The following is a 27,411-nucleotide window of genomic DNA, read 5'->3' on the forward strand; positions in this document are numbered from 1 at the left end:
CTTAAACAACCACGCTCCCCACCCCAACCCCAACCACTCTCAGGATGTCAATGGTTTGGTCAAGCAATGATGAAACAGTTCCTACTAAATATGAAAAGCCCTGAAGAATGGCCAGAACTGCAAACATTTCAGTATGACAGAACTCATTCCTGACAGAGATGTCCTAATTGGACTTTATACATTAGGGAGAGCTGATAGGGGCAAACTCTGGGCTTTTGAGTTTGCAGCTTTACATACCTTCTACTTTAGGATCAATACGGTTTTGTTTTGTTTTTGTTTTTTTTTAAGTAAGGATGTTATTTCTTTGACACATTCATGGCATTCACTTGAATGTTTGCAAGGATGCCAATGAGAACTTACTGACCTACCAGGGCTTCCAGAGAAACATACAGGTCCACCTACACATTGCAACCTTGACAAGGAAGCTATTAGGATTGTTTCCCCATTTGCACAGGGTGAGGAATGACAATTAAGTTCGAGAACTCATCCTAGAAAAAGCACTACATACCATGTTTCCCCCAAAATAAGACTGGGTCTTATATTAATTTTTGCTCCAAAAGATGCATTAGGGTTTATGTTCAGGGGATGTCATCCTGAAAAATCATGCTAGGGCTTATTTTCTGGTTAGGTCTTCTTTTCGGGAAAACATGGTACCTCTCTGCTGAATGTCACTACGGTCACTTCAAAGTACTCCCCTTGGGAAGGAATGCACCGATGCCATTGCCTAGTCCACCCTTCAAAGCAATTTTGGAACTCTTTCTGTAATGGCTATCAGAGCTGTCATCATATTACCCTTGATGTCCTGAATGTCATCAAAATGTCTGCCTTTCAATATTTCCTTTATCTTCGGTTAGAGAAAAAAGTCACTGGGGCCCAGATCAAGTGAGTAGGGAGGGTGTTCCAACACAGTGATTTGTTTACTGGTTAAAAACTCCCTCACAGACAGTGCCGTGTGAGCTGGTGCATTGTCATGATGCAAGAGCCATGAATTGTTGGTGAAAAGTTCAGGTCATTTTCGTCTAACTTTTTCACTTCCAAATAGTGAACTTGGTTAACTGTTTGTACAATTGGTACAAATTCATAATGAATAATCCCTCTGATATCAAAAAAGGTTAGCAACATCGTTGCAACAAGTTCGCAAACTTAATTGTCAGACCTCGTATGCATCCTGTGAGTGTTCTCTTATGTTGGGATCACTCGACGTCCATTAACGTGGGGCTGTGGCCTTCACTGCCAAATTTCCTTTAAGTGCAACTTAGAAAGTATGTGGCTGACATGTGAATATTATTGCCAAAGATCCCTACTTTGGGATGTCAATCATTCAATGATTTTTACATTATAAAATATGGGGTAGCTAAGCTTCTGATATGGCTCAGTGCTCCTATTATTATAGAAATCTTCCTGCAGGTAACAATGAAAAATTCTGAACAAAATATAAAAACACCTGTCTGCGACCAAAACCAAGCAGGTACTGGAGGGGAGTCAGGGCTTTGAGGAGGGAAATGGCACCACATGAGTTTTCCTTTTTCTTAAAATGGCTTTTAGAATGAGGCCAGGCTCTAGCCTGCACCTCATGGGGATGCTAAAACTCAGGGTAAACCTGGCTTGAGGAACCAGAGGACAGAGGCAATCATGGGGCAACCACCGCTACTGGAAAGTGAAGGGAGAAATCCCATAAAGGAGGGGGGCCAGAGAAAGGGAACCTCAATTTCTGTGTATAAACTTCCCAAGTCTCTGGCTGATGCCTGAACCACAGTAGGGCAGGGAATACTCAAGCATCCCATGTAAGGCTAAAAGAATCGAACTGAGATTTGAGCTGCCATCCACCATCGGGATGAGGCTAGCCAAACTACATACCTATTAATATGAAAAAAATAAATACTTTTCAGAGGAATACACCAGAATTCACCATCAAGATGCTCATAAGGAATGGAAAGACAGGGACTCTCAGCAGAAAAATAGAAACTATAAAAAGGAACCAAAAGGAAATTCTAAAACTGAAAAATATAACATCTGAAATAAAAATGTATTAGACGGGATTAACAGCAAATGAAGATGACAGGAGAAAAGTCAGTGAATTTAAATATATAGACCAACACAAATTATCCAATCTGAAGAACAGAGAGAAAAAAGATTGAAAAAAGTGAATAGAGCCTCACAAACTTGTGAAACAATATCAAAAAGTTGAACATACATGTAATCAGAGTTCCAAAAGGAGAGAATCGGGCTGAAAAAATATACTTGAAGAATGTGACTAAAAATTCTCCAAATTTAGTAAAAGACCTAAATTGACATATTCAGGAAGTTCTAGGAACTTCAAGCAGGATAAATACAAAGAAAATCACATCTTGGAACATCATAGTAAAACTGCTAAAAACCAAAGACAGAGTGAAAAATCTTTGAAAACCATCAGAAAACAAAATGAGACATTTTACACGGGAGAAGAACAATTTGAAACAACAAATACTTCTTATCAGAAACAATGGAGGCCAAAGGACAGTGGAGCAATATCTTTAAAGTGCTAAAAGAGAAAAATTGCAACCTAGAATTCTATATTCTGTGAACACAGGTTTCTAAGAATTAAAATGAACTAAAGATCTTTTCAGATAAAAGAAAGGAGGAGAATCTGTTGCCAGCAGCCAGCCTATCTGCACCACAAGAAATGGTACAGGAAGCAGTCAGGTGAAACAGAAATGATCATCAGATAGAAACTCATATCATCAGGAAGGAAAGAAATGCATCATAAATGGTAAATATGTGGGTAAATTATAAAATATGAGGAAGGGCCTCAAGTTTCCAAAGATGATGGAAAGAAGAATTGGCAGAGTGAGGACACCGGTTGACCATCATGACATTACAACTTAACTGAACGTTACAACCAAGTACATATTACAACACAGTCTAGTTCTCCCTCCCCTCACTCGTACTCAATTAAAATTAATACCATTTACTCATACTTACAATCATTGGTGCTTCAGGATTTTGAGCTATAATTGTAGTGATCACTAATATATCATTTCTAAGCTGACGATCATAATGACTAAAGCCTCTCATAAACAGATTTTTAAATACTTCCTTCAAAGCCCTAGAAAGGAAAACCGTATTTTTAGAACCACAATTTTTTTATAGGACGACCACTTAGGTATCTGTCAACAAAATTTTCCGTTTTATATTATACTAGTCATTTCAAAGTATTTCTCATCTTTCCTGTATTTCCAAATCTGCCTCTAACTCACTGTAGTGGACTATCCAGGTAGTAAGAAGCCATCAACCCAATCCATGCATGATGGTCAAAATGCTCTAAAATAAAGACTCGATCACATCATTTTCCTTTCTGAAACTACTCAAAGGCTTTTTGTTGTTCTTAGGATAAAGTCCTACTGTGTTACCAAGGCTTATCAGGCCTTCCATGGTACTTACAGTTCCTGCTAACATCCTCAGCTTCATCTCGCACTATTCTACCCTGTACTCTCTGCTCTCACCACAGCGAAATGCTTTCAGTTTTTTGATTTTGCTGAATTCTGTTTTCACTTCTGTTCCCCCGTCCAGGATGCTGTCCACATGCAAAACTCTTCTGTGTTGCCAGTTCCTACTTATCATTCAGGTGCCAGGTTAGGGTTCATCAGGAAGCATTTATTAACTCTCCAAGTCTGGGTCAGCTTCCCTGCACAATGCCGCTGTACTTCCTAGGACCCACTTGTCCTTGTGATAACAGCACCCTTAGTTTTATGCAGGCTTCACTCTTTCCCCACTTTTGGTCTTGTGAACTGCCTTTGCTTCCTTTTCGCCAGAGCCGTCCTTCTCTCTGTCACAAGTAATTCACTCTGGAATGGGAGTATGGCCAACACCAGAATGCCCAGGGCCAACGGGGACTCGATGGAAAGAATTTTCTTTGCACTTTCAGAAGAGCAAGTTTTCTCTGCTTGATTTGGGCTTGTGAGGTTGTGAACTCAGACTTCCTAGGTCTCACCATGTGGACCTTGTGAAGAAAACCAACACAGTGGAAGACAGTAAGGAAGGATGAAAAGGGCCCAGTCCTGATATTTGCTGAGCCTTGAATACATGAAACCAGTTTTATTCATAACTTGGTAGTTACATTAGCCCATAAATTTCCTCTACGGCTTATATCAGTTGCGTTAGGTGTTCAGTCACTTTCAAGCAAAAACGTACTGATTCACCTTCTTCTGGAAAACATGTAACACCTTGCGATAGTCTCTTTTGTGACCTTTAGTACGCTCCCTTTTTGTTGCCTACTTACTTGTCCACCTCTCCTACCGTAATGCAAATTTCACGAGAGCAAAGATCATGTCTGTATTGTTTTCAATTGTCTTTCTATGGTCGAGGACTGAACTTGAGCAGATAAGAATTCCTTGATGAGTAAATGAAAAAGTAACTAAAGCCTGACTCATATTATTTCTAATGCTTGTTGCAGTACCTAGAAGACAATAAGTATTCAAAAAATTGATTTACTGAAGGAACAAAGGAAATAGACTTTGAAATGTCTAATTTTACTTTACACATATTCAAAAACATACTTTAGTCTTGTTAACAAGCTACTTTAAAAGCCTTCCACCTATGAAAAAACGGCTTGTTGTTTCGCAGATGCATTTATACCATGGCACCAAAAAGATGTCCTGAAACTGAGCCACTATATGAATCAAAAGCCTAACTGCACACAAATTCAAACAAACATGTTAGTTATGTCACTGACCATCACCTCAAGGTTAAAAAATATTCCTATCTAACCACATATACTTACAGCAAACATTCCAAGCTACTAAGCTGTTGTATGATTTCTTGTTTGGAAGATTTTTCCAATAGGTTCCAAAGTATTTCTGATGAACGAAACAGAAGTTGTCCAGAGGGATCTGGATCAGTGAGGTGAGCACAGAGCCCACTGGCGGCTTGTGCTTTCATCATCAAAGTACAGTTCACGTCTGCAAATAAATTGAAAAATTATTTGTTATGTTGCCCAGTCTTGACATCATCATTAGATAGAAACAAAAGTAGCTGAGAATAAAGTATTCAAAGTTAAGAATATACTAACCAGAAGTGGAGAGATGTTGTAGAGCTTTAAGTACCCAGAGTTTCTCAACAAGTTGATTTTCAAGCCAGGCCAGCGACTGGACCATACTGGTTGCCAATCCTCCGACTTCAGCCATTTGAATCTTATAGGATGAGCTGGCCGGCTGGTAACCTAACAACAATTAGTTGACACATATGTATAGTTATCTCACACAGTAAGTCACCTACATTACAACAAAGGAATGAGTAATTTATTATTAAACAACAGCAACAAAACTTTTTACCAGTGTATGACATTTTAAAATGGTTTCGCACAGGGATCGGCAAACTTTTTCTATAAAAGGCCAGGTAGTATTTTAGGTCCGGCAGGTGGTAAGGTTTCCATTTCACATACTCAACTCTGTGACCATAGCATGAAAGCAGGTGTAAACAATATAAAAATAAATGGGCATGGCTGTGTTCCAATACAACTTTATTGACAGAGGGCCAATTTTGGCCAGGGGTTTGTGGATCCCTGCTGTAGCCTTTGAAATAGGTCCACAAATTTGGGGGCACATCTTAAATCCTAAAAAGGAACAATATTTCTTATTTGTCAGTCGCTATGCCTTTCCATAAAGGAAAATGGCACAATTACAAATACTGAATGTTTTCACTATTCAAGTCTACACGTTACTTCAGTGCTTCCAAGGGAATGTGACGTTGGCAATGAAGGAAAGAGGTAAAAACGTAGTGCTGTTCTGACAAATGCTTGTGAATGTCATGGCATTTTAGGGACGTTTGATTCTTGGTGACATGTCTTATAAGAATATGCTTCTGTCTTAGCTTTTATGAGAAACACTACCTCTCCTTTTGATACGGTTGAAAGGCACCTATCCAACGACATTTAACAAGAGAGATTAAGTGAACATCAGAGGGTACTTGTTCACCTAAGATGTAGCCATTTTCTTTCAGTGATCTCACCTATTACATGACTCCCTGACTTCTTGACTTTTGAGACTAACTAGATTATTTAACATTGTCATAGTTCTGGGATGTCTGTCAGTTTGTCTTATCTTTCTGAATCTGAGCTCTGGCCCTGGACAAGGCCCTATCCCTTCCTGTGATGGGTTCTCTATGGTATGCTCCAGCTCCTCACTTTAGACTTTTAAGAAGTATAAAGAGGAAAATGAAAATTGCCTGTAATTTCGCTATCCAGACATAACAATATTAACATTTTGGTGTATTTCTTGCTGATATTTTAATGTATGCGTAGAACTTTAACAAGACACTACATACATGCAGAGTTTTACACTCTACAGGAGTCACTAAACATTTTATTGTAAGCTTTTTCCCATTCTGTAAAACATTTCCCCAAAACATGATTTTGTTTGCATAATAGTCTATCATAGGGATGGCCCAAAATGCCTACTTAAATTTACTGTATCTTTTCCTGTTGAGTTTACATTTCTGTGGAAGGAGAGAGTAATATTAAGGCTTATGGACTTGATTCCTATCTCCAGGGCTACGTCTCTTACAATTGCTCTACTGAGGACTTTTCAGTTGAGTTCCCAGATGTCCAACCATGCCCATCACTTGAAACCAACTGTATGATAGTTAGTGAGAGACTGATAAAATTAAGGTCAAGCTCACTTCTCCGCCCCTTCACTCCTCTGTCATATCTCATACATCATTTGTCTCTTTTTCTGTCTTAAAGAAGGGTGCCTGTATCTTACCAAGGTTAACCCTAAGCTTGCACTCTTAATTCCATCTTCTCATGCATTCTTTGGGAATTTCACCTTCCCATTTCCCACTTACTAGCTTCTTGTTCCTCTACTTACACACATTATTTTTTCCCTATCCTAAAAACAAATTAAAAACAACAAAACCTAAATATCTTTCTTTGATCTTGCTACCAGTTGAACTGTTCTCCATCTTTCTTCTTTTTCTTCACTACCTGATTTTAAAATACAAGTCTGCATTGACTGCCTCTAGTCCCTCGTTCCCACTGCCTCCACTCCCACAATCCTCTCATTCTTCAATCCTGCATCTGCCCTCACCATTTTATGGCAATAATCTGCCAAAAGTTAACCACAACTTTCCAGATACCACATTCTGCAATTACAGAGGCCTCTGCAGTATTTGCTGTTGAGACCATGTCTTCCTTCATCAAACATTTCATTCATGGCACACAAGACATAGCAATCTTTAGGTTTTCTTTCTCCTCTTAGACTCGCTCTTCACTGCCAATTTCTTTGGATCATTTTTTCCCAAACCTCAATATGGGCACTTTCTATGTCCCTCTTGGTCCCTTGCTTTTCTGGTAAACTCAACCATTCTGATGGCCTCAATTTTCATCTGTTTGGAGGAATTCCAAACCTGCATCACCAGCCTCTGCTTTTAGTATCTAACGTCTCCTGTCTACCAACACTTCCACCTGTATAACTCATCCATAGTTTAAGTTTGACATTTAATAGTCTCACTTATTTTCTTTACTTTGGATGCCTTCCTATTTTTCCCTAATGCATAAGTAATCTTTCTTTTCTACCACAGAGTCTTATTACCATCTATGTTAAGGAACATATAACTTAAAAATATTATTTATATTATCACTCTCTTCTTAGATTATAAATTATAGAAACTATGACGGTAGGAAGTATGTCCTAAATGACTTTATATCTTTCACAGTACAAGTGCCCTCTGCCTTGATTGTCACCCATTTCAGTGTGATTCATTTTTATCATTATATATTAAGATGCTTTAGCTGTAACATGCAGAACTGATTTCCCAAACATGATAGAGAATGTTATTATTAGGAATGTAACATTTAATTGGGTGGGACAGATATTATAAATAATTATAAAATGTTAGAAAATAATAAATAATATTATCAACATTATGAAATAACATTAACTAATGATAATAATTATAATTAAACTAACTTGGGTATGACTTTAAAATTAAATCATAAATATTTAGCATGAGAATAAAAATTCATACAAATCTAAAATTAAAATATGTAAAATTTTTTGTCTAAAAATGACCAAAGAGCTTGAAACTACAAAACAAAATCATCAAACAACCTGCTTTTGTTATGTTACATTTACGATCCCACTCTGTCTTCCCAAGTTCAAAGATAAATAAGACAGAATAGTCTGTTTTATAAAGACTTAAGTTATTACTGAAAGACCATTAAAATCTTCACCTGCAATATGCTTCTTTGGTGGTTCTGCATGATAAAAGTCAACAATACACTTACAAATTTGTATCCTCAGTTCAGAACTTGGTACTTTCATTAAGTCACCTGCCAGAAAGACAAAGGAATACTATTTAATAACACTGTCAGAAATTTATTTGCAAATTTAAGCATAAAGTGATAGAAAACAATAGTGATTAAAAGCATAAATGCTAGAACCAGACTGTCTAATATTAAATCCTGGCTCTGTCACTTACTATCTGCATAAACTTGTGTCTTAGTTACCTGGTCTATAAAACAAGTATAACAAGTTACTGCATTGAAGATTGTTGTGAGGATTAAATGAGTTACTATGAGAAAAGGACAGAGAACAGTGTCTGGCAAATAATAAGTTATTATTACTATTTTGGCAAGATGCGAGTGAGCAGCATTTTCCTCCCTAACCAGAGAATGTAATTTGTTGCCTGTAATAAAGCATCCTTTGCTTGGAGAAGGTCCAAGTGAGCTCTGCTCTTCAATTTGCTGATGAACTGGAAAACAGTGCATTTCTTGGCAGTTTTTGTCCTACAGGTAATATTTTTAGGTTCAAGTTCTTTGGGTGGGGATGACCATGGATAGAGTGGGTTCCTTTTCAGTCATTTCTCAATGACTTCTGAACTGGCTTCAGGAGATATTTCCAACTGGATTGCTTTTGCTCTGGTGAAGTCCTACAAGTATATCCTCAAAGGAATCTGCAAATGATCTGTGAAATTCTAGAACTAATCCATTCCCTCTGGGAGACCGAGGACAAGTAGAGTCAGTAGTGTTACCTTTAGGATTGACTCAGCTCTCAGAGGGAAAAGGGAGGACTCAGGTGTTCCCTGAAGACTTGAGTTTTGCATTATGTCTTATACAATATTCATCTCTGGGAGTGATCAGTGAACGCGGACGCAGGTGGACAGAGGAGGGAGCACATAGGAAAGCCACATCCTTATTTGAGAACAATCTATCTGCAAAAGACACCACTACACAAAAGGGCAGGTTCAAGGTTATTTTCTCAATTTTAATTTTTGGGGGCATTCCTCTGAAGTTGAAAAATCATGTTTTGAAAAAATTTAGGGAACAATAACAACTAAACTTTTCCAACAAGACTAACCAAACATTAAAGTTTATAGGCAGTCCTAAGGTTTCTCATCTGCTTCTCCAGCCTTTTAGTTCTCAGTCTCCTGTTTTATAATCTCAGGGTAGAGTGCCAACTTTACTCACACATTTCTGGAATCCTGCTCTGGAGTCAGAAATATCTATCATTTAGAAAAATAAGTAATATAATTTATTAGTACTTAGTAGAAATTGGAAGTTATTAATAAAGAATAAATAGTCTTTGTTCAACACTTTGTACTACCTATTGTTATTTTAGTTTAAGCTCATGTTTCCAGCAATGAAAAAATTAGGGACAGAGCAGCAGTATTTGCAGTCAGTAATCAGTGAAGGGATTTCATTTTAAACTGAGTGTTCACACCGACCTCAAGTGAGACAGTAACATGTTCTGTAGGCAGGCAGTCATTTAGCAAACAGCAGACTGACACAGAAAGAAGCGGGCTGTGTATGTATCATACAAATGTCTGCCAACACTCTCGGAGGCAACGTTTTAAAATAACAGGAGCAACAGAGGAATTTTGAGAATGTTACTAACCAAACCTACGCTTTTAATCTGTCAATACTGCCACGTCCTCTTTTGGGTTGGCTTCCCTTTGTAAATTTCCACTGATGACAGAGATTCACAGAATTCAATGTCCCATTTGTTTTTGAAATATTTTGAAAATACTTTATTTTAGCCTGCCTGCTTCTTAAGGTCACCTTGCCTAACTCCCCATATTTATTCTAATTTCCTCGACACCTTTACCTACTCTAGGCCACAAATTTTCCCCAAAGAATCTACAGTTGAGGACTCTTGAGAAACTTATTTAGATATAAAAGGGTTAGTGTCTATGTTAAAAACGAAGAGTGTTTTTTACTTATTCCAGGTGAGTCTCTAACATCTTTCAGTATGGTATATAATGCTGGGAACATAAGTATTCCGTCAATACTTATTTTTCATTTGTCAGGCCAATTGTGCATCTTTTATTTCTCTTATATGAATGAAAAACCAAATTAATAAGTAGAAATTTAATGTAGGCTTTGTTTTGGGAACATGCTGTCATGCCTCAAGGGCAGATTCAAGGCACTAGTGTCTGATCTCATTCCCTAGGAAATTATTATTTTCTTTCTGTAGAAAATTAAGCAATAACTGAAATACAAACACCTGCTGTTTTATATTTCCTCATATTTTTGAATACAAAACATAGGCACCTTCATCTTTCTGTATATTATGCTAAAGTTCTTAATGTTCTGCCATTTTATGAGTTTATTTAAAATGTTAGATGTATTTATTGAACACTTCGCTCTCAATGATTCTGGCAATTATTAGAGTTCAAAGTTGAAAACATTTTGTGGTTACGGAAAGGGACAAATACGTCTAAATAATACAAACTGAGTAACATCAAGACAAATACGCATACAAAAGTATCTACCAGTCCTTATACTTAAGAAACACAGAATCTTGTTGGTATCACGAAACACCCGAGTGGAAAACAATACAAAAATTATCACCAAGCACACTATGATTAATTCCCAGCCAGAAAACAAGAAAAGAGCCTAGATTTGGAGGAGAACTCCTAGTGAAACTTAGTGAAAGAGAGATTTCTTTCTTGTCGGTAGCACCTGTTACACCCCTCTATCTTAAGGAAATCGTAACTTACCCAGAAGTGCGATTGAGTTAGCAGTATCTTCAGCATATGTTATTTCATCCGATACCTTTTTTTTCAAAAACGGCAAGCTTCAATAAGGATGAAGAATGTATGAGTTATGTTTAATGAAGTCCTTAATTGAAGCATCATTTGCAAAGTAGGGGAAAATATCCTTTCTAACGAATAAAATGAGAATAATATGCTATACTTTAGTCCTAGGAATTGGTAACTAGCAAAAAAAAATTTGTGTCTCTAACTGACCAAAAAGAAAATAAAGTGAATAAAAACAAAGAGAGACGGACATAAAAGGCAAGGGTTAAGAAGGCCATCTTGGAATACAACATAAATAAAAAACTTAAAAATTGATTCTCTTTCTCTCTGAGGGCAAAATAATAAAGGATTATAGCTATACTTTTACCAAAATTAGGACAACATTAGATAGTCTGATACAAATCACAGATCTAGGCTTACCATAATTTAAAAGCTGTTCAAGGCCTTTATCTGAAGTTTTTGAAACTCTAGTTAATAGATCAATGGTCTATTTGTTCTTAAAGGTCAGTGACATTTCCTTATTAACTGGATCAGTTACTGTCCACAAAAATAACAGATATACTTTTTGAGACACTAAGGAATCCAAGTTAACAAACATTAATTGTATTATAATTGCATTTCACAGCCACTATAACCAAAGTGATTTGAAAATACTTTATTTATAAATCATAAAAGACACGGCACTCGAACCTAGGTCATTAGTTTAAATGTCAAAGGAGACATAAAAGTTATTTCTTAAATACAAAACATAAACTATTTTGGTATTTCTTGAGTTCAAAATTTGAACCTCTTGCATTATTTATTTAAAAGTATAGTATATCCTATTATAGGACTTTCAATTAATGTTTTTCAAGAAAAATTAACCAAGTGGTTGAAAAATGGCATTTGGAACTATCTCACTTGTGGATAGGCCAGCTATGAAAAGGGCAATTTTATAAATGCCACAGAGGTTTGTTTCTAGTGTTAGGATTTATCATTTGAATCAAATAACTTATCACTTGTTATTCAGCGCATTGTTAAACCTCTAATCTGAAGAACTCTAAAACTAGTTCTATTTGTCCTCAAACATTTTGTTTTCTACCAAACAACCTAAAAGATAAAGCATCAGAAGAATTTTCTACCAAAAAAGGTTATGGAAAAAAAAAAAAAAAAAAGCATTTTATTTCTGATGCAGTGAGAAAAGCATACTAGTCAGAGGCCAAAAAAGAAAGGCTTTATTTTATTTTTTAATTTTCAATGCTTTTATCTCCCAAAAATGTCTTGAAAAGAGAATCAAGTGAGGGTGAGGTCTGGAGAAATGCAAGACAAAAGCAGAAATTAAGAGAGTAGAAAAAAAAGAAATATAATAATATAAATAATTATGAAATACAAGGGAAAGTGAAGAGTATTGAAAAGATCTGTCATATTCTGCAGTGACACATTTAGTCACAGCTTTCAGAGAGAACCAGTTTTTGGTGGAGCTCTGTGGGAGCATTGATGTTCATAGCAATGCTTATGAACCTGGGGTCCTACGACTTGCACAGCCTCAAATTTGAAAATGCTTTAACATGCATAATCTCACATCAGTATTAATAATAACAACTTCCAATTAGTACATTAAATTTCCTTGAAAGCACCTGAACAATAATTTCTTTATTATTCATGGTCATTATTAAACAGTAAGGCATGGTAAAGGCATTCAATAAATTATCTTTGACTGTTTTGTTCAGATGTCAAAAAAAATTAAAGTAGTTACAAAATTTTAAATATTATTGCTGCTAAATCTAAATGTCAGAGTTAAAACCTACAGTCTTGCTAATATTTGCATATTAAAAGAAAAACACTAATTAAAAAGCTAACTTGGTAGAAAGGTTTAGAAGATTAAATTGTCAGAAAAGCTTATTCCTGCTTTAAGGAATTTCTTCTACTATATTATATTGAAAACTAAAAACAGATTATTAATATATATCTTGATTAGCCACTATGTGGCAGCAAGGAAGCAAAAGGTATTCCTAGTTCCCCAAAATGGTTGGAGAAACAATAGTACAGAGGGTGGGACATATTACTTTTTAAATTCTGACCTCTAATTAACATTAAAACATATACATAAAAAATAATTTGACATTCTTAATTCACATTCATATTTGGAAAATGAAATAAAACATGACACAGACTCTAATGTATCTTTAAGTTAAATTTTCTAAAGATAGAGAAACTAGCCTGAAAGTAATAAGGCTACATCAAGGAGTCTCTAAAAATATGACAATTGCTTGGTTTCATTTCACATTCATTGTTCACGTGAGAGCAACTTATTATGAGAACATATTTTAATGTACTTACAGTTTAATCTCTCGTGGCTACAATCCCAGACTACAAAATTTATGACCTTCACAACACCAACTGCTAGAATCAAGTGATCAAGTGTTTTGTTGAGTGCTGTACCATTTTGCTACACCATAATGCATAATATCTTTGCAATACAAAATAAAACATTAAAAATACTGCACGCCAATGTAAAATAAAGTTAAAGAAAAACAACTTACCTACATACTTTTAGGATATTATGTACAGATTCTATAAAATGGGGCTGGTGCTCAATTTTTCCTGCACACAGATTCAGAATTTTAAATATCTGTGCTAAATCCCTTAGGGGCTTTAATATTTTCAGTTAAGAAAGAAAAGTAAAATTAATGTTTTTATTAACATATTCTTTATAGCACATCTGCCAAGAAAGTCTATAGAATTCCTATTTTGTTAAATGGGGTTGACACTATTTTAATTATAATAATTTTGAAGTCTAAAGAGGAAAATTTAGGACCATATTTTTTTAAGGAATATTACTCACTTTTGTCTCAGTAAACTCTTATTTAAAATATTTTTTTCTCCTCTCTTAACTTCTCCTCGTCTTTAGAATTTGACTACCAACTACTACACCACAGATTCAGTTGATCAATCACTTACTATTGGCTATGAGTAATAACACATTGAAAAAAATTAACTTAATGGCTCAATTATATCCTTCATCCCCACCCACCCACATGAAACATTAACTGGTTCGGAATGAGCAGTTAATGTAAACCTATCTTACTTTTCTGCATTACTTTATTAATATTACTCAGATTCATTTTCTTGTTTTTAAGGTTTAAATAGGTTGAGCTTTTATTTCATTTAAAACTAGTATGAAAGCAAAATGTACCATCTCTAGATCTTCCAGTAAAAGCACCTTTTATTTCATCTATTCAAAAAACCCAATTGGGACATAAACAAATCTCATAATTTTGTTTTACAGCTAAGGGAACATGGAAGTTGTGAGAATTGGAGATATTAGAAATACAAACTTCTGTTAACTTCCTAGAGAAGTGACCAAGATACTTCTCTAATTTATCTTTGCTTTAAGTTTTATAACCTCTAAAACCAGCCTACTAAAGGCACTCAGAATTAGAGCTATTTGCCACCCACTCTCTAACCTGAAGAAGAGAAAAAATGATAGTTAAGATAGGAAAATAAATCATTTGCTAGTAGACTTTCTGGGCTACCAGTAAATAGTGCTTAAAATCCACAAGCTATCGGGTAACTGACCCAACAAATCCATATAAAGCTAGGCTCAACCATGGAAAGAAAAGAAGTAAAATTAGAAGCACATTTCCTTGAATGGGAGGCTTAAGACATTTTGAAATACTGGAACAAGCTAATATTAGAGACTGGTACCTTCTTTAGATCAGGCCGGACAACCGTCAGAGATTGTTTAGATCACTCCTACTGCACGTGTGGTCCATGGACCACTGCCGGTTCCGGACTTGTATGTTACCGGTCTGTGGCAAGATGACTACAAAAAGTGAGAGTTTCCTGGGACCATTTTATTGCATTTTACAATAGCATATATATGCAAGGACTGAAACAATGACAACAACTGGCACCCAACAACAAACTGATTAGTAAGCACAGATAGTTTTGAGACGCACTAGTTTCCATATATTCTGATTGGCGTGACATAAGAGTATTCACTGGGGGGTAGTAGCTTATATTTCTGTAATGTTTTGCAGATTATCAAGCACTTGCACGTATGTGATCTCATCTAGTTTTGCTAACTACTGCATGAGGTGCTATTATCCCTGTTTTCATAAGGGCGGAGAAGTTAAGAAATTTACCAACAGTGCAAATACTCATGTAAATTGACTGAAACAAGACTTTGACGCGGCCCTCCCAACTACAACTACTGTCTCTCTGAATCTATAGAAACTGACATTATCTGCACAGAGTTAACTACATTATACTGTTCTCTTCCATTTTATATTTTCTGATAAACTAAAAAATACAATTTTATAAAAAACACAAAATGTTATTTTCTGTGGTAGACAGAATAATGGTCTGCCCAAAGATGTCCACATCCTATGTCCAGAACTTGTGAATATGTTTCCTTACATGGCAAAGGGACATTACAGTGGTTAAGTTAAAAACCGAGATGGGAAAGTCATCCTAGATTATCCAGTTAGGACCCAATGTAATCATAGGGTCCTTATAAGGGAAAGAGAGCAGGAGAGGTGATGAGAGGTGCAGAGGTGAGAGTGATGCTACTTCAAAGGAAGGCGCCCTGAGCCTAAAGAATACAGGTGGCCTCTAGAAGCTGGGAGAAGCAAAGAAATGGATTTTCCCTGCTAACACCTTGACTTTAGTAACTCAGTGAGACTTTTTTTGAACTTCTGATCTCCAGAACTATAAGACAAAAAAATTATGTTGTTTTAAGGCACTAAGTTTGCGGTAATTTGTTACAACAGCAATAGGAAACTAATACATTTTCTAATAAAAACCTCCCATTTCAGGATGAATGAAACAAACATACATATATATATATAAAGGATACAAGTCCATTCTGATAATATTGCATCAGTTTTTTGACAGATTTAAGTTGTTTGTCTTCTAAGTCACCCTAAAACAAATGATCTATTTTAGTTCTTTTGTGCTATTAAAACTGTTGAGATTTCAAAATTTCTACTATAAAAAGAAAGTAGACACATCAAAATTATTAAGAAATTCTTAAATTACTGTGTTATAGTATAAGGATTATAAAATGTTTCCTGAAACAGTGAAGGTAAGAATAAGCTACCATTTAATTTTGATTAAGAAATTGAGAATTAAAACTAGGTTAATATAAGAGCAGTATTTGTTTCCAGAAATAATATTAAGAATACCCAAAGTATGTTGAGTATTTTTCTATGCCATGCACCATTTAGGCACTATACACACCTATCAATCTTCAAAACAGCCATATTAGGAACGTACTATTATTATTCCTCTTTTCCAGAATAGGAAACTCAAGCTGAAACACTAATCTGTCTAAAATCACAGATAATAAGTGATGGTATCATGAGTCACATTTGGCAATCTGACTCCAGAAACTGTATTTTAACCTTTAAAATACGCCCAGAGTACTGGCATAAGCCAACATCTTCAGCCAATTAAAACAAAATAAAACTCTACAGTGATGTGTTTTCATGACTGAATCATGTCTGTCCTTTTAATCTTAAATTGCCTGTAAGAAGCCGTGGCTTTTTTTATACTTCTTCCCCCCACACACTTATTTATTTCTTTTCCCATCCTTATTTAACAACTAGTAGGAATTCTATGTAGTTGGGTTTTCTTTTTTAAAAAATGCAGATATATTCACAACAAAAAATAACTTTCACAACAAACATAGCCAGTAAAAGATAAATTATTCCTATAGAGTCATTCTTTTTATTGGTTTTTCTTCTTTCTATGTAAAAATGTAGAGACTAAAAAATGTTAAAACGATGACTACATTTTTGTGCCTATTAATCACAGGACATTGTTCTATTCTGATTAGCTCTACCATGGTCAGCCCATTTTCCACTTACTAAAAGTACGCCATCTTCCTCCTGTAGTAATTTCATAGTGTGTGCTGGCTTTTAGGCATTCAGTCAATTCTGGGGTAGTGTCAGGAAAGTGTGGTGTGTGAGCAGGTATGCATATGCATTTGTTAACCTTTTCCCAATGCCTGAAATCTCAATTTTGAGTGTTGTATCTAAAATAATTTTATTTCCATTACATTCTATGTAAGATTTTTCTCAAAATAAATTACCTCTGAATATGTATGAGTGTGTGTGTGTGTGTGTGTGTGTGTGTGTGTGTGTGTGTATCTTGATTCCATATCAGAAAAATTTAAGTAGTACATCATGAAACATTTTTTCTACCTTGTTCCCCACATCCTACTTGGTAACAAGCAAATACAGAAGCTAGATGAGTCTTTTTCTGCTCTTATGATTTCTTCTTTTTACTTCCACCATCGATTTGTCCACCCCACGAAACCTAACCTGTTCTCCTTCTCCAGCCTCCCTACCAGGTTAAATACATTCATACTAAATTTAAACAGTCCTTGAATATAAGACATATACTATTTGAAATATTTTCAACAACAGGAAAGAAATGAGACTTATATTTGGGGAAATACATGTTACCTTTCAGGGAAATCACGGTTTATAAGTGATAGAGCAGAGAAAATTTCTCTCAAAGCTTACTTTATCAGTCTCTTCAAGGAGTTTGATGACACGATTTAGGTCCATGGGCTTTAAAGTACCCTATAAAACAAACAACTCTTAGTATTCTATATTATGAGAATCAAGAAATCACATCAAACACACTATTTTTATATTATCCCTTGGTAACTTTAAAAATATTATGACAAAAAGATAGGGGAGAATAAAAAGCAGATGAGACATTATAGGTGTAAATAAATTTTGGAGTTAAAAAAAAAAACACAACTTCTTGAATTCTAGTATTGTTTTATAATCCTAATGTCTTTAAATTTCACTAGTCCCAAAAGGCCCAAGAGAGCATCTGGAATAACAACAGCAGTTCCATGGTTTGGAAAATAAAATTATCTCATTTATATTCTATATCTCATGCATATATACTACACTGAATTTGCCTATGCAGATACACATAAGACTAGCTTCTAAACTACAGGTAGGAAATTGCCTTCCTGAATTAGGTATCCCCTCTTCAGTTGGTACCAGCACTCTTACAGTCATCCACATTAGCAAACAGGAAACTCCAAGTTCTACAGATTTTATATCTTTAGTATTTTTTGAGCCCATTCAGTTCTCATCTCTCACTCAATTGTGAAGATTTCCTGCTGTTCCTCCTGGCTCTACTCTTGTACCTTGCAACGTCGTCTTCTACCCTACAGTCAGAGTAATAAAACTCAAATCTGAACATAACTCGTCTGAATCATTCAATGAATCTCCACCAAATGCCTTTCATTCCCTCCTTTATTTCCATTTATGTTGTTACAATTCTATTCCTCTCCTTGGTTAACCCCCACAGGTCAGTCCTTCAAGACATAGCTCAGGAGTCATTTCCCCAAGGGATGAAAAAGGACAGAACAAATGTCCCCCCTCCATGCTCCATAGCACCCTAAGTGCATATCCATCGCAACTCTCATCACATTGTTCTAAAATGGTTTATGTGCGTGTTTATTCCCCACCACACCCTGCCCCAAAGTTCACTTGAGGGCAAAGGCTTTTGTTTTCTGGCACCCACAGCACCAAACACTGCACCTGGCATAGTGGGGAAGGAAATAGGTGGTACTATTGTCCAAAGTTTAAGAATTTATGGTGATACAGAAATCTTTAAATTCTAAATGCAGTTCTGGCTATATTTATCTTGGGGATTCATGCTTTGTTGCACGACATTTTCTTTTTAATTCAAATGTTATATCAAAATTGCTTACTCCTATTATATGAGTTAAGCTATCCCAATCTCCTTTGTTTCCTTCCTTCCTCCTTGGGGCCTGCTTTCGTGCTTACTTCTACTTTAAAATAACTGTTTGGAAAGATGATGTAATGTTGCTATAAAAGGGAGAAAAATCCTTCTTATTCCTATCATCTAAAAACACTTATTTATATTTTTACATATTATTTTCTGGTTTTACATATTTTTATGTCTTATTTTCTGGTTCTGTTTACATGTATAAAATACTTTATATCATTTCACTTAGCGTTAACATCATTGTATTTTCTGATCTTTAAATCTATGATACATACATTTCCCTATTTTTACATAGTCATTATTCCATTGACTCTTAAATCTAGAATTTCCTTCCCTTTCACAATTACAAACTCGTATATTCTGACCTCAAAAAGTCTTGCAAAAACAATTTTCAGTTAAGCATTTTAACTTTAACTTTGCAAAATATGTACTGGAATGAGTTTATTTATTCAAAATGATTTTTACTTTAAAAATTAACAATCAAAAAGGATTTAGTAAATATTTAAGTATATCTGATACTATGGTTACCATTAAAAGTTATTATATTTTACTGTTAAATTGTTTACAGTATTAAATTTATTGTGACCAAAGAAATTGTAAATAGAATTTTGCCTTTTAAGATTTGGGTATTTAATACTGCCATCAGCCACCACCTTAGTAGTTCTTTCTTTTTCCTTCCTGTGTTCTTGGAGAAATACACATAGTGAGTTTTTATTTTTTGATTTTATGCAATATTGGCTTTGAGGGTTGGAAAGGCTATGAAAAGTCAGTGAAGGATTTTCTTTTTAATATCTATATGTATTATCAGATTTTTCTCCCCCAACGAGCCGGTATAACTCTTACAAGAAACAGAGAGTAGTAAAGATTAAAGCATAGATTCCTGTTAGATTTATCTTGTATTATCTCTTCATGTTACTCTGTGTTTTACTTGCTTGGCATATATTATATGTTAAAGAGTTTTCTCTCCCTTAGCCCTTACCTCCTTTCACAGATATTTATAACACAGCTTCTGTGTTTTACAAACTGTGCTAGGTGTGGGAAACATCTTGCTCTGACCTCAAGTAGCTGTCAGTCTGGCACGGGATGCAGGTAATACAGATGACACACTACAAAATGCTCCACGAATGCTAAGAGGTGGAAGGACACAGAATGGCATGGGGAGCAGGGGAGGGAATCTGGAACAGCTTCCAGAAGAAGTAATCTGCAGGCAGAGGCGAGAGTGAGTAGGATTTGTGAGATGAACTGAAGGTTTGAGAGATGGAGGCAGAGGGAGTAGCACGTGTGAAGGCCTGGAGGCAAGAGAAAACATGGCATCTAGAGGATCCGTGAGTCACCTGGTATGTTGGGAGAGGAGAGTGCAGGGGATCGTGGCTACAGATGCTGCTGATGAGGACAAGTAGAGGTCAAATCATGAATAACAATAATGATAATCACAATGATGGTGATAGCTATAACTTACTAGACAATGTCTATTTCCAGGTGCAGTTGGAATCATTTTACACGTATCTACTAATTAAATTCTGTGACGTAGGTGCCATTATTAACTCCATTTTACAAAAGGCTTTGTATGCTATGCTGAGGCTCTTCAGAAGCTATTCGATGGTTTGAGAGACTGGATATATAAACAGACAATAGCGAGACTATATATGGCACTAGAACTCTGGCCTACAACCTCTTCAGCAACCAACCTAGAGAGCCAAATCACATCTTTTGCAGCAGTTGATTCAGCAATGTTAGGACTAGGTCAATGATAGCCCGACTCCCTAATTTTGCCCCATTTACCACTCGGGACCCAGAAAAAGCCAAACATACTTCCCAAATGAGTGACACAGGATGCCCTATTCCTAGCTAGCTCACCTCCAGCTTCCCCATGGCAACTACATCTAACCAAAGCACACCAGATGCCTTCGCTTTTTTCACTGGAAAGCTCTGCCTGCCCTGGAGTCTCTGTCAAATGCAAGTAATGCTGGCTGATGCTCATTCTATAGCAAGTTCTGAATAAATAGCCTGTTGGTTCCTATTAGGGTGGTCTTGGTTTATTGCCACAGGTTTTAGCCAGAGGAATGTAACAATAGAAAGATAATTTTGTCTCCCGAGTAGAGACTGAACTGGAGGTAGGAGAGCAGTCTGTAGTTTGAGGCCCCAACTAAGGTAGTGGTGACTGGGCTAGACAACAGCAGATGGAATAGAAACCATCTAGGAGGTGGAATCAGCAGAACCTAATGAGTGAGTTGATTTGGTGGGAAAGAGAAGAGAAAGGTGAAGATGACTCCTGGGCTGGAGGAATTATATAAGTGGTGGCATCATCACTGGCTGAGGCAGGGAATTTTGGAGGAAGAGGCTTGTATTGAGGCTGGTGATGAGTTAAATTTGAGAGAGAGATGTCTAAATCATAGGATAAATATCTGGTAAAGTTTGGGTAATGAGATCACACAAGCAGAGTGTAAAAGCAAAAGAAAACATACACATATAAATATCAAAATAATTGCTGTTATTATCATAAGATGTTGATAGAGAAACTGTAAAAATATTTAACAAAACCTTTTTAAGATCAAAAGTTTAATAAACTGCTGTGAAGTAAATTATACCTCCAAGTTCAAAGTTATAGCATGAACTTATTTTCCCACTTTACCAAGGGAGCTTTCAAAGGGGAGAAACCTTACTCATTTGATATTTTGTTATAGGGAAAGGAACTACGGTAACATTTACTGTGGTCCTTTCATGTGCCTGGCACTTTATATCTTAGCTAATCCTCCAATCTGCCATATAAAGGTAGCATTATTATATCTGTTGAAATTGGGGCCCTGAGACCTAACTTGTTAAAGTCACATAACTAGGAAGTGGGCCAGCAGGTCTGCCTGATGCACGAATGCCGGTTCTTTGCATTTCAGTTCTCTGCCTGACTCCTCAATTGACCACAAAGGTTATGTCTAGCAATTTCTCCAAAACAGGGGGAGGCAATTTTAAGGCCACAGTCCACGGCAATATTACAGACAGTGGCGGGATATGACATCAACTAGCAGATGTGGAGGCTCTCAGAGGGAGGGCAAATTTGGGCAAGGAAGCTCAGCCATGATACCTATGCAAACGAACTAATCACAATTCCATATTTTTTTCTGCAAATATTTACTAAGAGCTTACACTGTGTTAGACATTGTTCTAGGTACTAAAGATACGGTATTGAATAAAACACATAAAATCTGCTGTCAGAAAGAATTCATATGCTTTGAGGGAGACAAAATCAGTAAATTATCTAGCATACCACAAGATGGTAATGATCTGGAGAAAAGGAGAAGTGCTAGGATGCTCGAGTCAGCAAAGGACTCACAGAGAGGGTAACATTTCAGCAAGTCTCGAAGGAGCTAAGGAAACAAGCCATGAATAGCAAGAGGAAAACGTTCAGACAACGGGCCCAGCAAGTGCAAAGGCAAAGTGCAAAGGCAGGTGTATACCTGGCATGGATGAGGAGAGGCTAGGAGGCCAGTGTGACTGGAACACGGAAGGCTTTGTAAGCTACTATGAGGACTTAAATTTCCACTCTGAGCTCAGAGTCCAGGAGAGAAGGACACGTAAGTATTAAGGTATATTACACTTAAGGAACCTGATTCTAGTGAGAGAGACAAAACTTAGATAAATGAAACTGACCAACATAAAACAAGTGATAGCTGGGTGAAACATGGTGTGACTCAGACCTAGGACTATACCCATTTATGAGAGAAGATCTGTGAGGGTGAAAATAAATGGGAGTGCTTCCTAGTGGGAGAGCACTTTATGCTCCAGAGGCAGGATCTGAAGGTGGGGTAAGATTTAAATTCAGGAAAGAAGGAAAGGGACTCCTTCACCTTCTGTGTACCAAGTATTGTGCTGGATGCTGCTGGTAGGAATAGTGGGGCAAATGGGGGAGACTGCATTAAAAAACAACAGACACGTTTCTGTCTTCATGAAGCTGGCACTAGGCCCCGCATACATAACAGATAATGTACAGATTATGCACTGGAAAACCTTGAAAACAGAACACAGAAGTGGGGCTGAGGCATTTTAGGGATGGCAGAGACCTTGGATATCATTTGTACAGTGGTTCTGAGGCTAAAAATCACTTCAGTGAGTTTTTCAAGAGTCCCAGGCTCCATACTGGGGATTGAGTAGATCTGTAGTATGTACTGTACAGTGTTTTTAAAAAGCTGAGATGACTGTGATGGTCACTCAGGTTTGGGGAACACTCATCTAGGACAGGCTGGTTTTACAGTGACGAGGAGAAAACTCTGAGATGTCCTAAATTAATTGCAGCAGGCCAGAGTGTGGAAGGAAAAGAGATGTTAATTAGCTAACAACTGCAGGGCAAACCCAACAAAAGACTTACATTCCTGGATGGATGCTGGGACTCTGAACTAACTTCCTGGTGGCTGTTTCCATGATTAAAGAGAACAATCCGGTGCCACTGACCACCAGTGTCCTCCCTTCTTGCTTACTTTGCTTTACGCATGAACTTTCCGGACTGTTGCCCACAACCAATCTAAAGGAATAAACACTTCTCCCTTACGGACTGTGCACCTATCCCAGAACTAGCCCTGCTTCACCTTCTCCCACCCCCTTTATCAATGTAAATTCTTTCAACACAACTTACGTCTTTCGTCGCCCTACTCGATGTACAAAAAGGTTCATCCACTCTGGGATGGTGGACTCCTTACCGTCACCCAGCAGTGGTTTACATTCCCTGCCCCAGGACCTGGTCCTTTCCTCGCGAGCATATGGTTCAATAAGCCCTTACTTTTAGAAAAGCTTTCGGCCCTGAACGCTTTTTTGTTTGATAATAGAAAAGGGAACGGGTCTAGAGAGGTTAAGTGATTTGGCCAGTGTAATTATATATACATATTAAGTGAAGTAAGCAATAAGGAGATTCTGGGGAATCCCGAAAGAAAGAGGGGTGGGACTCAGGGAGAAAGGAAGATGACAACGTGGTATTTATGGAAAATAGATTGGGAAAAGGAAAAGGAGCAAACCAAAGGCCTGACTAGGAGGAGGAAAGATTAATCCTGGACTGATTGAGACACTGTGGTGACAAGAAAGGACAGCAAGTAGGTCTTGCAGAGCCCCACTTGGTACCCCTGGGTTTTTTACCACCTCATCTGACCTGGTGAAGGGCGAGCTGGAATTTTGTTTTATTGTTATTGTTTACGTGGTTTTATAATCTGAATCGTATTAAAATACCTCCTTCAGCTTTCCAGGAATTAGTTGTTATGAAACTCTGTAACACTGTTCACACCACACTGTAGCCATAATACACTAGCATTGCTACTCAGAGTGGGAAGTGGGGTCCTCTATTCAGTCACAGTGGCGTCACTTGGAATCCTGGTAGAAAAGCAGAATCCAGGGTTCCCCCACAGACCTACAAAACTGGAAACTGCATTTTAATAAAACCCTCAGGTGCTACAAATGCACATTAAAATTTGAGAAGCACCGCTCTAAAGGGTTTCTGAGTCTTTAGAATGACAGGAACAACATTAACCTAAATAGAAGACAAATGAAGGTAAACAGTTTGTTGTTTCAACCCTATGATGGAGCTGGCTTAAAGAATTGAGGTAGAATCCACACTCACTTTTAGTGGCTAGGGTATATACTGTGTCTCAAGTGTAGGCAGAGGAGGAGGTTGCAAACGTGGAATGGTTTGAAAGGACTGAAAACATTTAGAGTTCCACCAGTCTTTCCTCTACTGGCTTGAGGCAGTAGGGGTTTAAAAAGTTACCATTTTAATGATGGCAAAGAGGACTAGACCCCACTCTGAGTAATGAAACTGAGTAAGGCTAAGTTAACTTTTCAAGGCCTTAGGGTCCTCATTTGTAAAATCAATAACAAATAAAACCCAGCAAGGCTGTGATCATTTCTCTCGGCTCTGAAGTTTTTATTCTATCGCATTTCTTTTGGTAGATACTGCCTTTTTCTTTAATACTTTATAAAATATCAATACTCATGAAGTAGATAAACAAACAAAAAAACCTTTCACAGCTTAAAGTCTTTCTAAAAGAAAGGATTTATTGAGCCATAAGCTAGCCAAAACAAACAAACAAATAAATAAATAAATAAATAAACAAATAAATAAATAAATAATAAAAGGAAAAACAAAGGACCAGGTCCTGGGGCATGCCGTTTAAACCAGCAGCAGCAGGGCTAGGTAGGAAAGACAAACCTGTCCACCATCTGGAGTTGAGGAGAGCTTTTAGACATTATGTTTTGTGGAAGAAAGATGTAACTTGTTTGGAAAGAATTTACATTGGCTACAGATAAGGGGAGCAGGGAAAGAGTGAAGTAGGGGAAGTTCTATAAGAAGTGCACAATCTCTATGAAATATTTACTACATTTGATTGGTAGGAACAATTGTGAAAGTTCATGTACATATGCAGGAAGCGGTGGGTCTAGCGGTCAGCTAATAAGACACCCAGAGGTGGATTCATAGCTCCAACACACATTTTTTTGTTAATTGGCCCACAGCTACTAACTGGTTAACTACTCTTGCCTTTTCCTCTCACTAGCCAGGCCTGATGTAATTTAATGCAGGATATCTCAGAATTTTTCTCTTGTCATTATTAACAAGGTAGGAACTTTAATGAATACAAATTGATTTCTTCCTGGGAGAGAATCCTAGGTCATGGAAGGAGAGGTGGCAATGAAAGAAAAGGAAAAAAGCATGAAAGGAAAAAGGGAAAGAAGAAAATACACATATAAACAGGTATACTTGTTTTGCTTTACTTGATATGTTGTGGACCATTTTGGCCATGGCCTATTAAAAGTATTTCCTCTTTTTTCTTGTTCTTTTTTTTTTTCAACCCATGCTTGCTTGCTTCATATTCCCTTGCCACGCCCACCCTTTTTTTTTACACCAAGTAAAGGAAGAATGAATGAGAGCCATAAGATACAAAATTCACCTGCTTCCCAGATTTGCCCGGTTCCTGGGAGAACAGCAGAAGTCTTGCGACCTTTGCAGCCAGCCCTGAGAGTGGAGGGCTGCTGTTCCTCAAAGTTCTTCTCCCAACCCGGGCTGGAATATTTCCACAAAACTGTTTAGGTCAATTCCTCTTGCTTCTACTCATGCAAAAGTGCTGTTGCTCCGCAGATAATGTAAATATCTGACCATCCCCAGAGAGCTCAACCCTCTTCTGGCTGTAGAAGAGGTCCCCAGCCAACTAACCAGCCACTCCCAAGGAACTGTCCAAGGTTCCAGGATGTGGACCCAGAAGACCAGGTTCCTGACGCAGCCTGAGACTTGTGAAGTCTCCACAGGAATTCCCATAGCGGCCCCACACCATTAGTGTGAGGAGGCAGGGCTGGATTCCTCCATAGAATTCACGTTTTAGGGCTTGATCGTGGCTCTCAAAGGAGGAGCAATGGGACCATAACATGAAACAAACGACTTAGAGCTTCTAAACACCCCGCTACAAATGGAAATCCAAGCGAGGGCTCCGAAGTGAAATTTTTCCACAGACCAACTTGAATCAATTTTGTATTCATAACAAAAGTAAACTGAAAACCAAATACGAGCACAATACAAGAAATCAAATCTATTATCTGCCAGTTCTCTCTGACCCTCTCCACAATCAGCTTCCAATGTCATATAAAAACGATTCTTAATTTCTAATTTTAACAGCATTTTTCCTTCCCTCCCGATCCAGGTTTTAATAGCAAATTTCAACACCGGAGAAATTTCTGCCTCTGTCAAGAACATCCCTTGACAAAAGGGATCTAACATACAAAAGCACAGTGCAAATAAAGTGGTCCAATTCCTGTTTTCGCTAAGAACGTCTCCTTCCCCAGGCCCCTCGTAGTCACGCTTTTCGAAGACGAGCAGCAAAAGCCTCGCCAGCTCCGTTAGTTTAGTAGGACGCCCTGCGAGGACGTCGCGGCTCAAATCTCCAGGCAGGTTGGTTGACGACAGTCAGCCCTGCTTGCAGGCGGCGCAGTTCTCGGGGGGATCGGCGTTGGGCTCGGAACCTCGGTCCCGCGGGCTCCCGGTGTTTCCACTTGGGCCATTTCGGCCCTTGCGGCCCCTGGCCTGACCGCAACCTACCCCCTCCCTCCACACCCTCCAAAGCACACCCACCTGCCCCTACCTGAGCGTCCTCGTCCTCCGTCACCACCCGGACCACCGGGATTTGTCGAGGGCTGCTGGACTTAGTCCTGCCGCCGGGTTCCTGGGCCGGGGCGGTCGCCTCCTGTGCAGACATGACTGCGGCGACCGAGTGAGGGGTGGGGGTCCTGGGTCCTACAGTGTCCGCAGCTGCGGGACCCAAAGAAGCTCTGCCACGGAGAAGGGAAGGCCCCCCTGGGAGCCGCGAGAGTCAAAGACAGGCCCCGGGGGTCCTGCCGTGGCCTCGGCCACCCGGTCCCCACTCTCAGCGCGCCGCCGCAGCCCACCCGCCGCGATCCGCCGCCGCCGGCCCGCCGGTTGCTAACACAAGCCAGGCCGTTGCTAGGGGCGGGGCCACAGGCGGCGAAAGCGCCGCCTCCTCTGGATGCCCGGGGAGGCAAACTACCCCCAGCACTCATCTGCACCTCCACGCGTGGGGTGGCCGGGTCGGCTTCCGCCGCTTAGGGAGGCGAGGGAAGACCTCGGTACGTACCAGGGCAATGTGACCTCAGCGC

General features: G+C 38.0%; 1 protein-coding gene across 3 annotated transcripts in view; it reads right to left on the reverse strand.

The window, feature by feature from the left end:
- The window catches only part of CFAP69 (cilia and flagella associated protein 69), a 58,553-nt gene extending 31,352 nt beyond the window's left edge, over nucleotides 1-27,201 (reverse strand). Inside the window, exons 1-9 of one of the 3 annotated variants that reach the window (XM_088797769.1) lie at nucleotides 26,880-27,201; nucleotides 17,526-17,585; nucleotides 15,854-15,919; nucleotides 13,536-13,645; nucleotides 10,975-11,051; nucleotides 8,207-8,305; nucleotides 5,048-5,197; nucleotides 4,760-4,937; nucleotides 2,962-3,085 (exon numbers count right to left, since the gene is read on the reverse strand). In XM_088797769.1, coding sequence (XP_088653895.1) covers nucleotides 2,962-3,085; nucleotides 4,760-4,937; nucleotides 5,048-5,197; nucleotides 8,207-8,305; nucleotides 10,975-11,051; nucleotides 13,536-13,645; nucleotides 15,854-15,919; nucleotides 17,526-17,585; nucleotides 26,880-26,993 — 978 coding nt within the window. In that variant the 5' untranslated portion in view covers nucleotides 26,994-27,201. Of the gene's footprint in view, nucleotides 1-2,961; nucleotides 3,086-4,759; nucleotides 4,938-5,047; nucleotides 5,198-8,206; nucleotides 8,306-10,974; nucleotides 11,052-13,535; nucleotides 13,646-14,700; nucleotides 14,784-15,853; nucleotides 15,920-17,525; nucleotides 17,586-26,879 lie in introns of those variants that run through there. The other 2 variants (XM_088797771.1, XM_088797772.1) reach the window with 2 other exon arrangements.
- Nucleotides 27,202-27,411: the final 210 nt, after the last annotated feature.

Source organism: Rhinolophus sinicus, chromosome 4, assembly GCF_057876585.1.
Source record: "Rhinolophus sinicus isolate RSI-liver-muscle chromosome 4, RSI-T2T, whole genome shotgun sequence".
In the NCBI taxonomy this organism is placed as follows: domain Eukaryota; kingdom Metazoa; phylum Chordata; class Mammalia; order Chiroptera; family Rhinolophidae; genus Rhinolophus; species Rhinolophus sinicus.